This window comes from Actinia tenebrosa, unplaced genomic scaffold (genome assembly GCF_029948245.1).
Source record: "Actinia tenebrosa isolate PJP-AT-01 unplaced genomic scaffold, QUT_ActTen_1.0 PGA_scaffold10__47_contigs__length_13832649, whole genome shotgun sequence".
In the NCBI taxonomy this organism is placed as follows: Eukaryota; Metazoa; Cnidaria; class Anthozoa; order Actiniaria; family Actiniidae; genus Actinia; species Actinia tenebrosa.
In genome coordinates, this window is record NW_028292570.1 from 9,316,990 (window position 1) to 9,338,450 (window position 21,461).

General features: G+C 35.2%; 3 protein-coding genes across 3 annotated transcripts; 2 read left to right on the plus strand and 1 right to left on the minus strand.

Moving 5' to 3' along the window:
- Positions 1 to 717: 717 nt before the first annotated feature.
- LOC116303746 (replication protein A 32 kDa subunit) lies at positions 718 to 6,424 on the plus strand. The gene is made up of 10 exons (XM_031713333.2): positions 718 to 809; positions 1,181 to 1,200; positions 1,317 to 1,406; positions 1,778 to 1,891; positions 2,554 to 2,670; positions 2,765 to 2,802; positions 3,474 to 3,627; positions 4,569 to 4,718; positions 4,855 to 4,949; positions 5,163 to 6,424. The coding sequence occupies exons 1-10, from the start codon at positions 794 to 796 to the stop codon at positions 5,245 to 5,247; spliced, it is 879 nt and encodes a 292-aa protein (XP_031569193.1). The 5' UTR covers positions 718 to 793; the 3' UTR covers positions 5,248 to 6,424.
- Positions 6,425 to 6,540: 116 nt separating this feature from the next.
- Positions 6,541 to 10,333, minus strand: LOC116303745 (syntenin-1). Its single transcript, XM_031713332.1, has 8 exons — positions 10,171 to 10,333; positions 9,767 to 9,808; positions 9,228 to 9,359; positions 8,664 to 9,025; positions 8,326 to 8,433; positions 7,808 to 7,871; positions 7,448 to 7,539; positions 6,541 to 7,153 (listed from the first exon to the last, which is right to left on the minus strand). The coding sequence occupies exons 1-8, from the start codon at positions 10,225 to 10,227 to the stop codon at positions 7,099 to 7,101; spliced, it is 912 nt and encodes a 303-aa protein (XP_031569192.1). The 5' UTR covers positions 10,228 to 10,333; the 3' UTR covers positions 6,541 to 7,098.
- Positions 10,334 to 10,533: 200 nt separating this feature from the next.
- Positions 10,534 to 15,578, plus strand: LOC148912967 (uncharacterized). Its single transcript, XM_089026847.1, has 4 exons — positions 10,534 to 10,788; positions 11,912 to 11,945; positions 12,527 to 12,612; positions 13,281 to 15,578. Exons 1-4 carry the CDS (start codon positions 10,786 to 10,788, stop codon positions 13,686 to 13,688), a joined length of 531 nt encoding a protein of 176 aa, XP_088882973.1. The 5' UTR covers positions 10,534 to 10,785; the 3' UTR covers positions 13,689 to 15,578.
- Positions 15,579 to 21,461: the final 5,883 nt, after the last annotated feature.

Sequence of the window (21,461 nt, forward strand, 5' to 3'; positions counted from 1 at the left end):
CCTTGAATCGTTTAAAAAATCCTCCTTATCATCCCAATCCTCCTTTTGATCTTCGAAGGCCCCCCTTGTTCCACTAAAAAAATTTGAGAGCCCCCCATTTTCTCCTCCACCCCTCCCCCCCCACGACTTAAATAATGACCAGTCCTCAGGCCAAAACTTTGTGGCCGTATTAACAAGGTGACCGTATTAACAGGGTGGGCGCATTAGCGGGATATTAGTCGAAACCTTCCGAGCATGAGGCGCCAATTTATTTTGGACCGTGGTCTTGGCCGGCATTAGATTTTCCAATTTAGCGCTTTGGCAGTTAATAGCACTGTTTATGCTAATAAAACAGTTATACGAGAGTCCTGAATATAGAAGAGGTAGAATGGGAGCTGAGATTCGCCTATTTTTGGCGGAAATGGGAATTTACGCACTGCGAATGGGATTTACAAACCGCCCCCAAAAATAATCAAAAAATGGGGGGGGGGGGGGGGGGGAGTGGGAGAGCGCGAAAGACCGTCTGCCCAGAAACACTAGGATTTTGAGTAGCCCGTCTGCTGGTGGACGGGAATTAGTGATTGGCTGAAACGCTCTCAATCTCTTTCTGTCAGACAGTCTGTCTGTCACTTGTACTTGTTCGTGATTGGCTCCCTTACTCGAGCCCGCGTTTCTCGTACCTATGCATGTGCAAGTGAAATTGTGCGCACGCATTGATTTTTCGCGCCAATTATTTGAGGAAAACTTGTTGAAGAAGAAAAGCATTTCAAAGCTTCGATTTAATTCTATTTTTACCTACTCATTACTAGATAAAATGTGGAACGACGGAGGTAAGAGAATTATTTATTCTTCTGTCGATTTAATATAACTATGAACCTTAATTGATAGATTATTATTCTATTTGTTTCTTCGATTCGAACGAAGCTTTCACAACATTCCAAACTGGAATGTTTTGGAAATTCTTTAGTTTTCCTTCTTCAAAATAATCCCCCTCTCTCTTTGTGTGGCTTAATTTCTTAGAAAAAATTTCTTTACGATGTAAAAGAATCATTTTAGGCCCATAGCATAGAATTCCTAATTTACGCAGGTTTAACATTTATAAATCGATTGAAAATATTCACTCGTAAGCCTTACAGCTTACTCGTGTTATGTATAAAATTAATTTATGTAAGTCTTATCTGTTCTTTCCTATGTATTCCAGGTTTCGGTGGTGGATATGAGGTAATTAATTGTTTATCTTGCACTAAGTAATATGATTTTTATGTGCTATACTATGGATCAATTTATTTTTTAATGTATTGAAAATAATAATTTAATGATATTAAAATATTTATTAGTCCATGGACACTAGTGGACAGTTTGGAGGAGGTGGATATATGCAAGACAATCAGTTTGCTTCACCTACATCAAGCTCACAAGAAAAAAAGGTATTTGATTGCACTTTTGTCATGACGGCCTCTCTTGGAAGAGTTGGTGCTATTTAACAAAAGATTTTTTATTAGCATCCATTGTTAACAGCACCACAACATGCTTTTCACTTTTAACTTTCTTGGGAATGCTTGCAACCCATCAATAGATATCGATATTGGTAATTAGAAGAAAAAATCAACCAAAAAATTGAATAGATAGATAAAGAAAAAAGAAAAAAAGAAAGAAAATGGGTAAAAAATTTTAACTAAATAAAATTATTGGCAATCTTAAGTTACCAAGTTATTACTAGTGAACAAAATGTAATTAGTAACTAAAGAATGATAAAAAAAGAATAGAAATCCTAATTACCTTTAATGTACATTTGCAGAGGTCTAGCAGTAAAGCACAGTCAGTCATTCCGTGTACCATAAAACAACTAAACAGTGCAATATATGATCGTGCAAATGATGTATTCAAGCTTCCTTACACAGATTTGATACAGGTATGTATTATTTGGTCTCATCATCAGGTGTCAACATGGTACATACATGTATAGTTACATGTATATATAACTTTAGATCTCAACAAATCAGATTTTTCTACACACAAGATAACCTTCAGGGCAGGTCACTGAATGGTCCCATTCACACACAACTATAGAGCTTCATGCATGAAACTTGCGAGTTTTACATTGAAAACCTCTGAGATATAAACTTTTCAAAATCTACTGGTCTAGATGCCTCATGGAAACTTGTAAATGGTGGTAGAACACTGCAGGTTCAATATATCCCAACACTACTTCGCACAACATTATTTTTATCTAATAAGGTACTCATAGCAGACACCCATTTGTACACCGATTAGTGTTACAAATTTTGGAATGCCAGAAGATTTTTGACACAAAGTTGTTAATTGATTGAAAGCCACTAGTCTTGACCCTTATTTGAGGTAGCCCTAAAAAAGAATTTATAGCACTGGCCAATTGTCAACTAATAATCAGCTGATGCTGTGTGTTGTTAAATTTCTTTGGATGCCATTTGTTGGCCAATAGTTGGCTAATTGTCAATCAAAAGGTATTGGGTGGTTATAAAGTTTATAATTACCTAAGTCTAGTTTACTGGGTTCTTAATGGTTCTTTTGTTTGTAATTGTTCCATTTCTTTAGGTTACCTTTGTGGGAGTCATCCGAAGTGCACAGGAATCCTCTACTAACATTGTATACACAGTCAATGACATGACAGGAGAAGACATTGTCGTTAAAAAATGGGTTAATGAAAATGAGGTGAATGGATGTAACATTGATGTTTTCCTTGTATACAGACAAATATTGTTTCTTCCACTGGTTAACTATTAGCTTTGTCTTTTTCTTTAAAAAGGAAAGCGACGAGGAGCGTGAAAGAAGGTCAGCTTGCAGGTGAGAAATAATCAGCAAGAAGCTCTTGTTTTTCAACTACCAGGGTGGATGGAGCTAGGGGGGGGGGGGGGGGGGGGGTGAGCTTGAGTGGTATTGAGAAAACCTACATAGCACTCAGTTGATGAAATGTATTCAGAAAATCTATTATATTCTATTGTTCTATTTATTGTATTAGGTGCAATTCATTGTATTTTTATCAATATACTACGTCAATTGTTTGCAAGAAGGGTGTGGGTTACTCTTGCCCGTTTAGGGTAGTAATGTACCGCTGAGCCCTCTGAACCCTAACCCTGTTCCAGAATAAAATCACTGAAATTTTTACCCTGTGTAGAGTAAAATTGCTGAAAACCATATTCTGTTGTATATAAAAAAAACATGTTCAGATAATTGCGAAAATAGATACCCTAAGAGAGAGAGAGAGCATTATTTCATATGCCCTGTTCCAGAGAGCGAGCACGATTTTAGAGTATCTGTTCATCCTGTTCCAGAGTATAATTATTGCTAACCACGCCTGCTTGGATCTCCCATGTGGTATTAAGGGATTTAGAAGGCTATTGTAACTGCTTTGCTAGCTTGTGAAATAGAATAATTGCAAGGCTTTAAATAAATATATGAATCAAAGTCATATTATATGGTTGTAAAGTTATATTTTCTTTGATAATGCTTTTTAGGGAGAATACATATGTCCAAGTAACTGGAAACTTAAAGTCATTTCAAGAAAACAGTCGTTCAGTGATAGCATTCAATCTTGTGCCCATTACTGACTTCAACCAACTCACACATCACACATTGGAAGTGGTCCATGCACATCTCGTATTACAAAAGGTATTCATTCTTGTACATTCTCTTCTTAGATACTCTTCATTACAATCACATTTTTCCCAATGAAATGAGCTCTGTTGCGTCAATTGAACAATGCAGATGACAGTTGCAACATTGATTATAGCATAACACTATGAAGTTACATAAAACAATCTTAATTAAGTCAAAGAATCATACTCAAGGGAGGGGACCGAAACAGCAGCAATACAAAGAAATCATAGATATATCAGAGCTATTAATTCAGCTCCAGAGTAAAATAACTCCGATTTCTAATTGTTCTTGACAACTCTGTCCCCCTTATGTAAAAGTTGTGACATCATAGTGAGATAGCCAGGGATGCAGTGGCAGATCCAGGGATTTAAAAAGTGGGGTTCCAAAATAGCAGTCATGTAGAAAAAGCTGGTAGATTTGCTTCACAAAAGGGGTTTCCATTTTCATTCAACTGAGCGTAAAACATGATTATCTTCAAAAGATTTTACAAAAGGGGGGTTCCATTGCCACTGGTATTAATCAGTGTCCTACACCAAACTTATAATATATGAACAGAGACGTTGAACAGGCACACTGTTGATAAACTTCTAATTTCTTATGACATTAAGATGTCATTGAAAATTTGCAATCATTATAAGGCATGTCTGGTTTTGTTTTCATCTTCTTGGAATTAAATTTGGAGAGGTGCTGTGCTTCGCTGAGGCCCTATTACCCTATTAGGTGGTAGTAATGACCTCCATCTGAATTTTACAACTGCCTATGTTTCAATTTCAAAACATTCTCGTGTTTCTTGTCAGAATTTACCCAACAGGGCCTTGCTGTCAGCAATACATTAGAGTGGTCTGCCAATCATCACTAGTTTGTGGCCTTCATGTCAGCCATTCAGAATTTACCCGTAACAGGGCCCCTCTGCTGCAAATGAATTGTGGATATATTTATTTTTTAATCCCCAGGAACCAGAGATATGTGGAAATACTCCTGGTGTTGGTATGACCCCTGGAAAAGGTGGTTATCAGGGAGGTACCATGATCAATACCCCAGGCAAGATGGAAACCAGTGGGTTTGGCGGCAGTGCTCTTGGTCTTAGTGGAGTAAAATTACAGGTAAGAAATATATACAAGTTGAGTGATCAACACATACTGTACCTTAAGGTGTCTGTAAGGGGTCTGCTAACCACTTACTGACACATTATTGTTAGGCAAATTGACAAGGATAATTAATATTTAAGTTAATCTTTAGGTTCATGAATTGATCTCATCGACCAACTCTGAAGAAGGAATGGGTCTTGCTACCATCAGACAGAGGTTAAGGGCTGTGCCAGAGATGCAGATAAGGTAATTTGATTTATAATTCAATTAAGTCTTTGTTTTTCACATTTTTAATGATAGCCGAGCGTACACATCGAGAATCAAATGCCCACTGACTTTATTGATTGACTGCATGCCTAGCTGGTAACTCTGGTCACTTGACAGTAATAACACAAAACATAACAGATGCCTTATTCCTACAGGTTAATAATTGTTTTAATTCTCTTTCATCCCACCTAGGAATGCTATAGAATTTTTGAGCAACGAAGGACACATTTACACAACAGTCGATGATGAGCATTACAGATCTACAGACAGTGGTTGATTGTTGTAGTTAGTAAAATCTCTCTTGAATGAAAAATCTATGTTAAGCTTCTGTTTCTTGACTTGTTGAGGTATATAATAGTTAAACCTTATAAAAAAATGTCATATATAGTTTTTTAATTTCACCACTTTCTATACATCGCTTCAGTGGTCTAGAACAGCCTTGGACTGCTCCTACAAAGTTCAAATTTCATCCTTTGAAACTACCTTGTAGCCTCTACATTTTGATGCTTTGTGTGTGACCAGTGAACTGATGTACAGAAGATGGTACATAGCTACCTTGACAGCAGAAAAAGTAAGCAGCCTATTTCTTTTTGCTGGAAACTCAACATCTTCTAGCTTACTATCCTTTGGACCTATTGCTAACTTAGATTTTTCTTTGTTACTTCACAAATTATGTATGGGTAACACTGATCTTACTGACAACTTCTCAACATGTTCTTCAGTTACTCATATTGTAATTATATAGCACTGTTACACTGTTAAATATTAAGCCATGTCTTGCAAGAAGATGCTCTCATTCTTGTGAAACCTTTGCTTGCAAGCTTCTAAAAACCAGTTTTTATAATTCCAACATTAACATATCACGAAGCAAGTTTACAAGTACAGCAAATAGACCTTTTCATATTTCAAGTTTACGAGTACAGCATATAGACCTTTTCATTTTGGGCAAAATGATTTCCCATTTCAGACTGTGTTATTCTCTTGAGAATAAGATTCTTTATTCTAGTGGTATGCATATTCATCTGTATTCTCCTATGCAACAATTAAACGAAGTTGTATTGATGTTCTAGAGAATGACACATGGTCTTAAATAGGAAAAGGTTGCATCCAAGTTAGAGATCCAAAATGGGAACAAAGTACCCTCTCGTTATAACTTGCTGGGATAGGATAGGCCGAGTACTGATTTTTATACAAGCTTTGTACCTGTAGCTATGGCTCCTTGTGTTTTCACTTAAGATCCGATGTCATACCAAAAAGAAATAAAATATTTTCACTTGGTCTCAAGATAATTTGGGTTTTGTAAGTAGATGCCATTTTAGTATCATTCTCTTGAGTACAAGATTCTTTATTTGAGTCTTATCCATATGTGTCTCCTCATGTGCAACTGTTAAACAAAGAAATAAAAGGAATGATGTGTGGTCTGAAATGGGAGACCATTATGTCCAATCTAAAGATTTGAGGTCTATTTTTATATTGGTGCAGTAAGTCAAGGACCCCCAAGTGAATGGTTATTCATCCTTACCTCTAATGAATAATAAACAGTCCCTAATAAGATTTAATAGGGCGCTCATTTATGCAAAATCAAACTCCTTTATTTACATTTTTTTTGATATATGCTTATTACTTTGCTAAAAGAAATCATTGCTATTTGTATTAAATTAATATTTTGTAGCTCAAATGTTAAATTTTATCTCGTGATTCTTTCCATAAGCAATTTTAACCTTCCACTGACAGTGCTGTTCGATAACAAAACCTCTAAAAAGATCACAATAATTACAAGTGAGTGTTTATTATGATTGCTATAAAAATTACTGTTTTTGTCAAAGCTCTTAGCATTTTCATCAACATAACACCATAGGAACTGCTCTATGAATTTAATTATAAATTTTGAGATGTACTGTACTGTACTCAAGACTATTTTTATATTAGACCATTATTATAATTAAAACTGCAGCAGAATCCTCATGCAGAAATGTAGGCATACAATGTAACATCTTTGAGATGAAAACCAGTAGTTAAAAACAGATTTTTGATAACATAAATGTGTGTCTAATATTTGTCTGATAATTTAACTATTTTTGTGAAGAAAGCTACCAGATATAGATCAGGAATATTTTTTGTGGTTGAGTTAAACTTCAGGAATGGAGTGGTCCATGCTCTTCTTCACCAGGCTTGATGCCATGCTAAAAAAAAGAAAGAGAACATTTTCAAACATGCACAAAAAAGTTCATGCATAAAAAAAATAATTATGGAATAGAACACCATATATCTGAAAAAAAAAACTAGCTATGTAGCTGCTGAATTCATTTACGCATGAACAAAACAAGGACCAAAAAAATTAATTGGATTTTGTTACTGATGTCCTACACTATCTTTGTACAAAATAGTGATATTAAATTTAATTGTTTTTATTTCATCCATATATAACATATATACAACCAATTAATACAAAAAGTGTCTATTTATAATACTCTTACCATTTCATTATGTGTTCACAAATAAATGAAGGTACAATTGTCAAGGTTATAGTCCTGTCTGCATTCTCCAAGATCTTCTTGGTCTCTGAATCCTAGAAAAATAAGTTTTAGTCCATTTAGAATCAGTACCTACTAAACGTAGTTAGTGAACACAAACTTTGATTTGGATAATCCTTTGTAGAAATAAATTCTTCATATACGGTATATGAGGGCTTTTGTATTAACAGGTCTCTACTTTTCAAATGTTTTTCATCTTCGGGCCAGGTGTAAATATTATTCCATTGAGGACATTTTATTAGGAGTCTCATGCTTATTAATTTATCTTCTCGAACACTGGATTATTGCAACTAAAAAACATACTTTCAGTCCAACAACATTCTGTCCATTAACTTCAACAATGTGATGCTCAGTTAACAAGCCATTCCTGAAAGATTAAAAAGAAATTATTACCATATAAGACAGAGCAGGATAACGACAAGGCTGCTACTTTTGCAATTTTTTTCTTTATCTCTCATTCATGCTAAAAAACGTTTAGTGTTTCATATCTTGTGCTTTAAACTTTTCACAAAATTCTGCTAACCTCAAGCAATTCTTCTTCCAGGTACTAGCGAAAATGTTAGTTTTTTGTGCTGATCAAAATATCATCTCTCCCAACGTTCAGGGCGTTATATCTCAAATACACATTCCTTAAATTTCCCCAAATTTTGGTATTTTGTTAATCAGCCCCAAAAGAGCCTGTTTATGAAATATAAAGCTTATTAACGCATAAACGTCGAAAGTAGAAAGTAGCGTCCTGTCACCATATAATATTTTAAAAATAGGAATTTCAAATTTTATTATGATTTTAAATCAAGGTATCTCAACAAATCCAATAATACCTGGCAGCAGAGGAGTCCTTTGCAATCTTCGTTATTTTTCCATCTTTATACACAAACCCAACATGGCCAGTGCTGTCTTTCTGAAGAACGATCGTTCGCTCAAATGGCCTAGATGAATTGTAAAAAATACACCACATAATTGTACTAAACAGCATAAACAATATGATAAACAGCTTGATTTTTAAAACTAACATATTTTGATAAAATTATACTATTCCCTTAAGGTTTATTTAAGTTGTCAGAAAATCTGAGATGATGTGGCATTGAATTATTCTGTTGGCATTGAAAGTCATGGATTCCATGTGAAGCTTTAATGCATAAATGTTAAATTTGATTACCTGTCTCTTACGGCAAAAACAACTCTCTGTGGAGAAGCATTCTTCAGTCTACTCATTGCTTTGTCTGTGTCAAATCCAGCCATGTTTTCCCCATCAATCTGTAAAATCTGATCACCAAACCTCAATCCACCCAAGGCAGCAGGAGAATTGGCATGTACGAATGCCACAAATATGCCCTTGTTGACAGCACGCACTCTTAGTCCAAGTTTTCCATTGTTGTCTTTGCAAAGGATAACCTCGCGCACACCTCCTTTAATTTCTGCCCTGCGAATACCAAGGTTGTGGGGTCCAGACACTGGGGCAACAACATTTCCTGCTTGTGGTACAAGAGCACCTCCAGCACTAGGTACAACAGCTGTCGACTGAAGAAGCATTTTGAATTTTGATGATGAACATAATAATAACAATAATGATAATTATTCTTTATCCAGGGAAATCTACTTTCCTTCAAGATTTTTCATAGGGCCATGTCAAACAGTTTTATTAGAAAAAGAGAAAATTTTTCTATCAGTATTTTTATTTTAGAACATGTGCATTTTCACATAAAGAACTTCTTTCACTTACATAATCAGGAACATGTTGCCTCACAGCTTCCTCTGACACGTCAATTCCCATGTAGTCAGTTAATGATGGGTATAGGCCACTATATCCCGATGGTGCTGGTGCTGCTTGTCCAGGTGCTGGTGCAGACGCAGGCTGGAAAATAAAAGAAAAAACAAATTTAAATTAGAAGGGGAGATGAGTTCTGTGACAAAATAGTGTCATTCTTGGTTTGCAATCAATCCCAAGAGAGCACAATAACAAAAGGGATGTCAGCCATGCTGAAAGATATAACAAAAGAATTAATTGAAAAATCTTTTGTCAAATTCTTCCAACATGGCGGCTATAACGTCTATTGCAAACGAAGTATATTCAAGACTATCCTCCCCCTTCCTCAAAAAGCCTCCTTTCAGTCTTTAATATAAAGTTAAAGTAATTAACACATTCTCAATTATTCACGACTAATCACTAATGTGATGTACGTTATGACTGAAGGTAGTTCGTATGAAAAATATTTTTCCCCAATTGGTAATGAAAAAACAAAGCAATATTAAGCAACTCACCGTATATCCAACTGCCTGGTGCTGTGCTTGCATTTGTTGTGCCTAAAATACCGAGAAAGAAAGAAGCAAACTCTGTAAGATACCAAGTAAACTCACTTTTACTGAAACAGTAATAAGAAGCGGCCATTTTGTAATTTTGAAGATGCTGCTTGCAAATCATCAACTTCTCAGCTGCACAAAACCGACTTAAGAATATCGAATCCTCAAAATATGTACTGTTTTTTAGCTCAATAAAGCTATCTATTCAATACCTATACACATAGTTTCGTAATTTGAATGCTATTTAGATAAAAATCGTACGTAATACTCAAGCCCGTTAGCAGTGGAGCTACATCAAACAGAACGCTCTCCACCTTTTTTTCGAAAAACTGCACCGAAATGTCAAATTTTACGAGCTATTTTACCTGTGCCCGGGCCATTTGTTCCACTTTCATGTCTTCAAGAGATGGATAAAGCGACATTTTGTAATTATTTTATCAAAATACGACTTAAAAAGTATGATCCTCCGTATGATTCTTCTTCAAAAATTGGTTCGAGTTGCGAAAGGAACCTTTTTAATCTCGTTCGCGCACAATCGATAATACTCTATTTTTAGAACAACGACGTCAGTCTTAATTCACGTGAGATATGACGTCAAAGTATCATTCAAATAAGGTCATGCAACCCTTTTATGGCAGCAACGTCATTTGCTATGTAATTCGTAAAAATACGTTGTCGTGCTTCGGTCGAGTGATCATCGTTTCATCATCGTATGCCCTCGGTTGTAGCGTGGCGAAACGGACTTCCATGGCAGAACTGACCTAATACCTCTTAGCCAATAGAAGACGTGCTTTTATCTACCAATCAGAATGCATGGTGAAACCAACTCATTGAATATCCTCCCTTGGGGGAAGGGGAGACATAGTTGAGACCACGTTGACCACGTTTTTATCTTCCAGTTGAGTGCGTACAGTATTCACTATTGTGTCCTCAAGCGTTTCATCAAGAATTCTTTTTGTCTTACTCTTGAAGACAATACCATGGTTAGTATACATTAAAATTTTGTTTATAAATATAGGAACATATAAATGAATTTTCATTTAGCGTTAGAACGGATAATAATCAGCTTGTAATGTTAGCCGTTTCAGCTGAAGCTGACCATCCAAAAATTAAATGTTGTTAACTCACCTCTCGTTGTTTTATAAATTTCGAGTAATTCTTAATAGATTTGGAAAGAGGCTTTAACTAAAACTTATATGTCTGAATTCGGTCGAAGTGTTAAAACTTACTAAAGAAAGAAATCTTATGTTATAAAGACTTGGGATCGTTTTAACTTTGAACACCTCGCCGCTTTGTCTCAGAATTAAGCATGTCTTCTACGAACGAAGCAATGACAATAGAGGAACAATGGTTTAAAAGATTCCAAGGATTTTGAACGTTATAAAACGCTCGTATGTAATTTTGATAACCTGCTCATTCTCTAAATCAGCTATTGTTTGAAAGAAGTATATTTAGTAACCGAAGATCAGTACTGTTAAAGGAAGAATAGTCTAAGAATTTATGTCTTGTAATATTGGTAAACATACTAACTTCAAACTTTGAGCTAATTTTTCATTATTTAGAAGCCCATTCTGAAGCTATATGAAATGTTTTTGCTCTAAAGACAAATACATAAAAAAATGAAGCTTTTAATATTTTGTTATCAGATATAAGAATAAGTAAAGGAATTTCAGATAATTCATCAACTTCTACCTCATTAAACTTAGAATAAGATGCAAAGCAATCATAATGGAATTTTTTATCTTACCGTCGTAAATATATCATTTCAATTTATGAACCGACAATTTGAACTGACAATAATTATTCAGTCGAGTCGAAATATATTCTTGTCTCACAACTTGCAGAAGGAAGAAGCATGACTTGAAGTAGATGATATGGAAATCATTCCACTCTAAGCATTCGAGCTTGAAAATGTAGCCATTGGAATCTTAAGAATTTCAGAGAACACAAAAAACTATAAGATTCAAAGCAATACTTCTTTTTTACAGTTCCATTCAATGATCACGAATGTACCTGACATGCACAATAGTTGTGTCATCTATTATACAAACATTGCAATTTTAATGCATATTTTGATTGAATTGTGAATTGTTTTTTTACTAATAGGAAGAGGAGAATTTTTTAGACACATCTACTAGTGGTAAGTCAAAAGATAAAGTGTAATATCCACCTCTCTGTCTATATAGTGGTCATACATGTAAATGTATCCCAGTACCTCAAGGTGACATCAAGCTATTTGATGCAGAATTAAATGCTAATTCCAAAAATGAACCTGAAAATGGGGTTTCATCACAAGCTTGATTTTGAGATTGAATTTTGAATACCTACATAAGATTGGAAGAAAAATGGTGAAAATAATTTTATAAAAAAAAGTGAAAATGATAAGAGCAATGCTAATTCATGTGATGAGGATGTTGATATCTTTATAACTATCAGAGCTTACCACCACTCTTTCCAGTAAATCTAGATTCAGAAAATGTCATTGCCACAGGTATTAATAATGCGTATTATAATTACAATTGAAATATATAGGAGCTTCTCATGTCTTTTTATTGTCTTTATATGTTGTGTTAATTGCAACTCAACTTTAAAATCCATTTAGCAGTACACTGTAATAGCTCTTAGTTGATTTGTTTACCTTAGTTTTGTTTACATTTTAAGAACAGTAATATACATTACTTTTTCCAATTCTGAATCATTGCTATTCTATTACCCTTCCAGCCATATCATCAGTTGCCAGAAATGAAGAAGAAACAGATTATCTTCTGCTGAATCTTTTGAAACCTCCTCAGGAAGCAACAGAAGAAGTAAGTGAAGCCTCGTCATTTCTTAAGGTATCATGGGACAAACGTTTTGAAGAATGTTTTTCTTTTCTTTTCTTCTTTTTTTAAATTTTATTTATTTATTTATTTATATTTTGCCACACAATGTCAGTGTTAAATTTCATTTGCTTTATTCAGAAGTTATACAGTAATTGTCAATAATGTTGTCCATAAAATGCTTTTTGATTTTTTCATAAGTACCTTCAATTTGAGATGCATATTATATGCATAACACATTACAGTTTCGTGTCTGTCAAAAACTAAATTCCTTGTGATGAAATTGAAAATGTGATGAATTTAGACAACTCAAATGTCAAAATCCAAAATCTTTGTTTTTAAGAATTGAACTATTATATACTTTGATGGGAATGTCTTTCAAAAAGACAAATAGTTTTTTCCCATGATATCTTAATAATTGCTACACTGATACAGTTAAGTAAATATGCATTTGTGCTTGCTTGTTTTCCGTTTGAGATATCAGTATATTAGATTAAATATGTTATTGTCAATAATAAGATTTGCTTGAGAGCAAAGATCTAAGACTTTAATGAGTCCATTTTTAGACCAGGTGAAAATTGAACTCAACAGTCTGTTTGCCAATCATCATGTTTGGAAGTTAATTCCTTTGCTAACTTTTTCTCTTCGTCTCTTAGATTGAAACCCTTGAAGAAATGTACCCTGAACAGATCCAAAGTTCATGTTTTGTTGGCTTGAATACAGAAGTGAAAAGGTATCTTCAGGAAAGGCCTGCTAGAAGATACCCATCTGGGGATTACCATGTGCTAATGGGTTATCCTGAAGAATTTGATAAGCAAACAAACTGGAAAACAGCTCACAGAGTTAAAAATAGGAAAAGATGCACATTTTTTGAATGGAATGTGTCTCTCGAAAAATGGTTGGAATCATCAGACAGAAACAAGGAAGATGTCATGTGTCGAATGGATAAACATGGTTGGGTACCATTGGATGCAGAAGAGTCCCATTATTTCACCATGTGGTGTGACCTCACTTACAACTATCTGAAAAAACCAAGTATGAATAATGTCAATGACCTGTTTTAAAAAAGAGGTTTATCTGTGGCAAAAACACCCTGATGATAATATTTCATTTGCCAAAAAAAAAAGACATCAGATATGACACAAATAGGTGAAATCATCACGGTGCAGCGGTATCCCCACAAGTCACAAGATCATCACATTGCAGCAGTATCCCCACAAGTCACAAGATATTCACGGTGGAGCGGTATCCCCACAAGTCACAAGATCATCACAGTGCAGCGGTATCCCCACAAGTCACAAGATCATCACAGTGCAGCCGTATCCCCACAATTCACAAGATATTCACGGTGCAGCAGTATCCCCACAAGTCACAAGATCTTCAGGGTGCAGCAGTCTCCCCACAAGTCACAAGATCTTCACAGTGCAGCGGTATCCCCATAGTTATCCATTCCTCTTACCACCTCAGTGCAGTTATTCTGGCCTCCTTAATCAAGTACCACCTCAGTGCAGTTGTTCTCACCTCCTTAATCAAGTACCAACTCAGTGCAGTTGTTCAGTCTTTCTTAATCAAGTACCACCTCAGTGCAGTTATCCTGACCTCCTTAATCAAATATCACCTCAGTGCAGTTGTTCAGTCTTCCTTAATCAAGTACCACCTCAGTGCAGTTATCCTGTCTTCTCATATTGCAACAAGATCTTCCTTCTAGACCATGGGAAAAGTTAGGAACTGATATCTTTGAATTCAGTGGTTCAAAGTATCTAATGATTGTAGACTATTACTCAAGATTTCCTGTCGTAAGTCAAATTGCTAATATTACAGCCAATACCATAAATTATGTAGCCACTTCCAGCATGTGTTAACAGAATATGGATTACCATCACACATCCATGCTGACTTTGGTACGCAGTACATTAGCAAAGAGTTTCGTGAGTAATGTGAAAACAATGGGATCAAGTTAACATTCAGCTCACCCTACCATCACCAAGCAAACAGCGTCGCAGACAGAGCTATAGGAGCATGCAAATCCTTATGGAAGAAGGCCCTAAATGAAAAGAAGTGCCCTTACACAGCACTCTGGATCTACAAAATCACACCCCGAACAAGCACTATACCGTCACCCTGTGAGTTTTTGTATGGATGTAAGCCCCGACTGCTTATTCCAAGCAGCAACTATGTCCTGCAATCCTCACATCCAGACAATGGTCACCACAAGGAAGCAATCAGACTCTCCCAAGTGAAACAAGCAGAGTACTATAACAGAAAGGCAAGTAAATCTGACACAAGACCATTACTTGTTGAGGAGCTGGTATATGTGTACAATACGCACAAAAGAATGTGGGACAAGGGTGAAATCACAAGGAAACCCAACCCTATAAGCGAACCAAGGACGTCGTTGTTGGGATGAATGGTAAGCTCTACTAGAGAACCAGAGAACATCTAAGACCGAGAACAAGCCAGCTTAAAGAACCAGAAAGAAGGGACTACCAAGAAACCCAACCTGCACTTGACATACATCATCCCCAAGACCTACTTGGTAAACCAGCGGTATTGGTACAAGAAAGACCACAGATGACTGAAGCTACCAAAAGCCGAGATGTACCTTTAAGTGATTATAAACCAAAGGAGCAGAACAATCAATCAGCAAGCTATACCACTAGATATGGGCGTACAATCAAAGCTCCTATTAGACTACGTTTGTAAAGAGTTGATACAAAAAAAAAGCATATAACCTGTCTATATAAGTTGACATTGAACATTTACATATATTGATCAACACCAATTAACCATAAGGTTGATAAACATTGAACAATTGAACACAAAGAGGGGGATGTCATAGCACCCCATATATGGACATCTGTATGATGTAAATTAGTTTCTAGGCAAGCCATGGCTCGAACCGAATGTGTTGATATGTACAACATGATTCCAGAATAAAAATACATCTAAACCAACCCAAGAGACTTCGACACACATATTTGCTGTTAGTCCCAGAGGTCAAGCACCAGGAGCACTTCAGCGAGATCCTTTGAAGGTTTGTTGCATATCACTACTTCTCCTGATAAATGGTGTTCGTGCTTAGGGTCTCATTTTTTTTCTACTTGTCAGGCAAAAGTCAACATTGCTGAGCCCTGAGTGAGAACTGCAAAGAGTTGAAAATGAAATGAAAGCCATTTGGGATGATAGCTGTTGGTATGTAGTCATTTTATCATATTAGTTATATCTAAAAATGCAGATATCAGCTGTTAATACCTTTTGTTTGTACTTTGTAATTATCAGGATTTGTGACTGGTGAATTCAACTTGATATGGACACAAGGGACAAATAGGCCCGTGAACATAATACACATTATCATGGATGCAACATCAGAGGCCAAAAAAATTGCCAGTACACCAGATTGAATTGTATTTAAAACCCCTGCACATTGGTAAGTAGGATAAATTTTATGTTGTAAACAAAAGTATAGTTTTAAAAGATAATATCTATTGTATACATTGAGGTGGAGCCCTTCTCATAGAAGACATCCACTTTCTTGAAAACACTTTGGCAGCAAATTGGCTATCTTTTCAAGATGCACTTGTTTCTCTACAAAGAACCAAGTACCAACGATATTATAACCCTTATCCTCAGGTAGCTGGTGCTGGTAAGCTAATATTTTGTTAATTTTCATCTGATTATCAATCTTAATGTATGACAAATCTCTGACTATGAAAGAAAGGGCATACTTTTGTGTTGCTAAACTGGAAAAAAGATGTTTTTATTTCATTCATTCCCAAATGTACCTCACTCCTGATGTTTTGAGGTACCTCACTCCTGATGTTTTGAGGTACCTCACTCCTTATATCATAAGGAGTGAAAGGCACTTTGATACTTCATTGGTTTTTTTTAGGTAAAACTGATAAAACTGAGACAAAAGCAGACTTGCTGAAATATTTGATGGCCATGTATTCTTAACACAATAAGATTAAGACATACACCCTACAAGGAATTAATTTAAGAGAACATCTGTATGTCCCTGAGCAAGTTGAGGATAATGAGGAACCACGACATAAAAAGGAAGACCATAACCATGTTCTTAGAGGAATAGCCATCAGTGTTAGAAATGGTGCTGTGCCTGATTTCAACCTAAGAGACCTTGTCCAATGTATGCATGATCCATGTACAGGCCTAACATGGGAAAAAGGAAACAGGATGAGCAGCAGGATGTTGAGAAAGTCTTATCAATAACAATAGCCAACTGACTGGAAAGAAATAACCATGCTTATGAGGGGAGGTTTGTACTTACTCTAAATGTGGCTAATTAGCACAAGGAGGGGCCTATCAGAAGATGTGAGATCAAGGTACAATCATGATATTGAATGCCCTAGTTTAGAAACAACCATGATTTCTCAACTATGGACATCGACAGGTATGTTTCTTTTGACAGGGGGAGCACAATAGTAGTGCAGAAACAATGACAGGGTATGTATCATTGGAATCTGAAGGTGTGATGAGAAATGCAATAGTCCTTTTTCATACCATGATGAGACTGGATACTGGAAATATGTTATATCCCTCACAACAACAACCGTTTTATTGTTTCTTGGGATACAAAATTAATTTGATGAGAAAGCATTTCATGAGGCCGTTCAAAAGTTCATGTTAGACTTCACAAAAAATTTGACCCAAACCTCCCCTTTTATCACTACACTAGTGTAAATAAGAGATATGATATATTGTTGTCCTATTTCAATGCTCCATCTGCTGGTGGTGTATGCAAGAGCTGACCCAGATGTTTTTGTGACAATTCGAGCTGTAATGCTGCAGCATGGTGAACTGACAACGTGCTCAGCTCATTTAAGCCCAGCTGAACGTTTACCTCCTCCACCACAGTAAAGTGGTCATAACACCAAGACAAAATCAAACAAAAATTTTTTTTCTAGATGTGCAGGTTGGTCTGAGAATGATGATACATAATTCCTTAGGCTAATGTAATTCATGTGAGCTGAAGTAATTTATGAAGGCTGACTCAGACCTAACCTGTTGTCTAAATGCAGCATATTGTGGGATAAAAAATCTACTCATTTGCAAACGACACTTGTACACTACTTACAAGCTATGCATACGCCACAAATCCTTGATTGTCGCACTTAGATTTTTCTAAGAGCTCTGGTTCGATTCCAGAAGGGATTGTTGTATGTATATGCTTCTCACAAGAACAACACATTTTCAATAATAGTTTTTTAATAATTTAAGTCTTCCATATCATTCTATATATAATGTATAGAAATATGTGTTTATCAGAATTATCTCTTTTATTTGTTGCTTTTTTCCCCCCGATATGTTTTGCCAGGTAACATTTGAAGTAGGCAAGAACTTCATAGTTCAAATAAATAGAAATCATGATAATAATAACTATATCATACCTTAGTGACGGTTACAAAACACCAAACTATTTCTTTCAAGAATGAAAGGCACTTTTTAAGCGCACATGGATACTACTAGTTATTGCTTTATTTGATAGTCATCTTTCTTGTTTGTAAAGAGATCGGATTTAAAATTTCTGGCAACCAACCACAGGAAACCCAAGCAAATAACCGTGATATACAAAAATTATTATAAATATTGAAGTTTGAAATGTTTTATTTTTTCATGTCATTTGGTTTTTACGGTGGTTTTTAAAAATCACCTCTCCATAGTAATATATAGCCAGACCCATTCAAGTTATTTGCTTGGATTCCCTGTACGGCGAACACTCTGGCAACACACGGCTATGTACAGGTGATACAACCTAATTTCCCTAATATGATTTCCAATCTTCTAACATTGAAAAAAGGAAATAGTCCAAAAGTATAACTGAGGCACTTGCTTTACAGTAAGAGATACGTGATCCAATGTTAAAAGACGATGACTGAGAAAATATTTTTATTCATTTACTTGATACGGTTCATTTTCAAACTTCACTATTTTATTACTGAAAAAAACAATTAATGACACTTAAAAACATAGATGATGCAGTGAGCTGTGTGGGATGGGCTCAGATATCATGTAAAAACATGTGTAATAGGTAAATTAAGAGTGCCATAAAGCCTTTCACAATTTTAAGGCATGTAAAAAATGAACCAGCTCAACTAGAAACCTTGGACAGCTGTTTCGGCCTGTATTGGGCCTCGTCAGCACAGTGTATCTAGTGAGCTGATAGAGTCCCACGAAAAAGTAGTACTTGATAGATGAGGCAGTAAGCCTCATAGTGTGTTGTAAATTTAAGCTGTTTTTAATACGTTTCTTTATATGCTGACATGCAGTAAATAATGCACTAATAATGATATTATTAGTGAACACTAGTTTGAACTATGAAAAGAGCAAAATAAAGGTATTGAAAATTATTTTGTAGTACAAAGTGATACGCATGAGGTAAGGAAACTAATGTGCAGTGTTTAGTACTTCAAAGCTTCAGTTTCTTTCAGTTTTTGTTATCAATATTTATAACCACTCTTTCAATAAAAAATATAACTGTTTAAGGAACTAATCTTATTGAAAGAATCCGACATGTTCCATTTTCATTTCATTATTCCTGGTCATTGCCCAGAACTTTTTTCTTAAAAGTGTTTTGATGGAATATTTTACACCATTGAGTAGTGTGCAATAGTGGACTATCTTAATGTAAGAGTCTAGAGGTAGATGAAACTTATTTTGGGCCATCATCAGATTTATCATCTTACCGAGTCTACTGAAGTTTATTAGTAAGCTAATATATCTGATCATTGATGGTGGACAATTTTCAAAATATAATTTATTTCCACACTCTCTTCTCTATTTATTATCATATCATCAAGGCACCAAAAAAAGATATTTAAATATTTAAATTGTATTCTTTCCATTGAATCTTACCCATGCACGAAAAGAAAACCCTGTCCCAGGAGGGTTCCATTTGCCTTTTTGCACTGTTTATTCCGTACATATCATTTAACTTCACACCTTAGTGTCAAGATTTTTGCTTGTAAAGAAGACAGAAGAAAGCCTCGGGACAAGGGTAGAAAAGCAAAGGGTTTGATGAAGCATTTTTGACTGATGTCTTTCTAATAATTATTTATCAACTGTAAAATCTTCAACACTCACAGGTTTAACTTTTGCTACCTCATGCCAAAATAATATTTCCATAACTGTCAATAACTGATGTTATATAGACAAAAATTGTTTAATCTAATTTTTTATTGAATAGTGGGAATCATATATCATACTAAAATATATTGCAGTTTTGAAACATTCATTTACATTAAAGAAATTAGTAAGGAAACTTAGAGCATACAATTGCAGCTATTTGTTTTGAGCTGTATTTTGTTCACTTAAGTTACTAGTGAACAAAGGCAAGCTCAACATTATTTGAGTTTTAAAATTTGCAGAAAAATTAAAAATTATATAGAAAGAAAAAACATTTCTGAAAAGCTTAAAATTTTCACATGATCAAATCTACAAATCTACGCCATGTTTTGAAATAATGTTCCCTCTACCGAATTGTTTTGTGTTTTCTCTAAAATATATGATATTCTCTGTCTTAACTTCAGAACTGTCAAAAAATTATTCTAAAAAGTTATTTACTTTTTTGCTTTGTTGCAGTTTCAAACTTTTTATATGTTTAAGTTTTCTCCTGCTCAAAAAACAAGTTGACACCATATATCACATGGATTAAAACTCAGAACAATAGGTATAGAAATAACAATAGACTCGCATTTAGCGGCTTTAATCGATGGGATTAAATCTGAAACACCACCTAGAGAAACCAGGACAGCCTTCTAATTAATTCATTCCAAAGAAATCAGTCTCCCTTAAACAATGGCTAGCACTGGCGGCCGTACAATTCTACTGCCGTCTTTGCTGTCGTCCCCGTCTGCGTTGCTGTATTTTATGGTTATTCCATGATTCAAAATGCTTGTATTTACAAACTGTAATACTTTGCTTATATTTCAATCTATATATGATTTATATATGATATGGACATTTCTGAAAACGATCCAGAATTTCGTGGTTTTTTTTTTTTTTTTTTTTTTTTGTTTTCTTAATTTGTGAAAATTTGTGAATAAATGGGTTAAAGTTTGAATCCGTAAATTTTTTGAGCACATGCATTGTATTGGGGACAAATGTTGAGATCAAGAGGAATGTAAATAGTCCCTTTTCTATATTCACTTAGGTGATCACAAAACAATAATGGTTTCAATTAAGTGCTTTGCACTATCATAAATATGTCGTAAATGCCTCTTGCTTGAGGGTCTCAATTTGCCCTTGAACTCCCTAGTTGAGCCCCTCCCACAGGTATTTTGGGAACAAGGAAACAGGTGCCTTTATTTTCAGGGAAAACAAAATATTGTCAGAGTATTTTCATGCAACAAGTAAGACTTGAGTAACAACGACAATACATTCTTGTCAGTAATCTTCGGAACAGAATGAGAAACACTGATTTTGGGGAACAAGTCATTTAAAGGGAACAAAAATGTTAAGGGAACAAAGATCTTTTTTTTTTGGGAAGGACCCTAGGTACTGCCACATTACTCAGTTGTTAGCAAGCCCGATCACGGCTATGATTCAGTTACAAAATGGAGCACGTGAGCACTGTTTCAGGTGTTCCGTTGACATGCGTAGGACTTGTCAGAAACATGCAGTTTTAATATATGGTCAGAGGCAAAGCTTTCAGTAACAGTTACAACCCCATGTGACTTAACTTTTCCTAACAATTCCTTAAAAAGTCATATATTGCGCTATCGCGAAATGTGGTGATTGTGTATTGTCATAGTTTGAATCATCGCGAAATGTGACTTATGCTTGAATGCCACATTTTGCGACGAGAATTTGTCGCAAACTGT

Coding starts and splice junctions, on each gene's coding strand:
- LOC116303746 (XM_031713333.2), top strand. Junction 1,892..2,553: donor CTTACACAGATTTGATACAG/GTATGTATTATT, acceptor CCATTTCTTTAG/GTTACCTTTGTGGGAGTCAT. Junction 2,803..3,473: donor GAAAGAAGGTCAGCTTGCAG/GTGAGAAATAAT, acceptor AATGCTTTTTAG/GGAGAATACATATGTCCAAG.
- LOC116303745 (XM_031713332.1), bottom strand. CDS start 10,227: ATGTCGCTTTATCCATCTCTTGAAGACATGAAAGTGGAACAAATGGCC. Junction 9,809..10,170: donor AACAAATGGCCCGGGCACAG/GTAAAATAGCTC, acceptor TCGGTATTTTAG/GCACAACAAATGCAAGCACA. Junction 7,872..8,325: donor AAGGACTCCTCTGCTGCCAG/GTATTATTGGAT, acceptor TTAATCTTTCAG/GAATGGCTTGTTAACTGAGC.
- LOC148912967 (XM_089026847.1), top strand. Junction 11,946..12,526: donor TTTAGACACATCTACTAGTG/GTAAGTCAAAAG, acceptor TTACCCTTCCAG/CCATATCATCAGTTGCCAGA. Junction 12,613..13,280: donor CTCAGGAAGCAACAGAAGAA/GTAAGTGAAGCC, acceptor TTCGTCTCTTAG/ATTGAAACCCTTGAAGAAAT.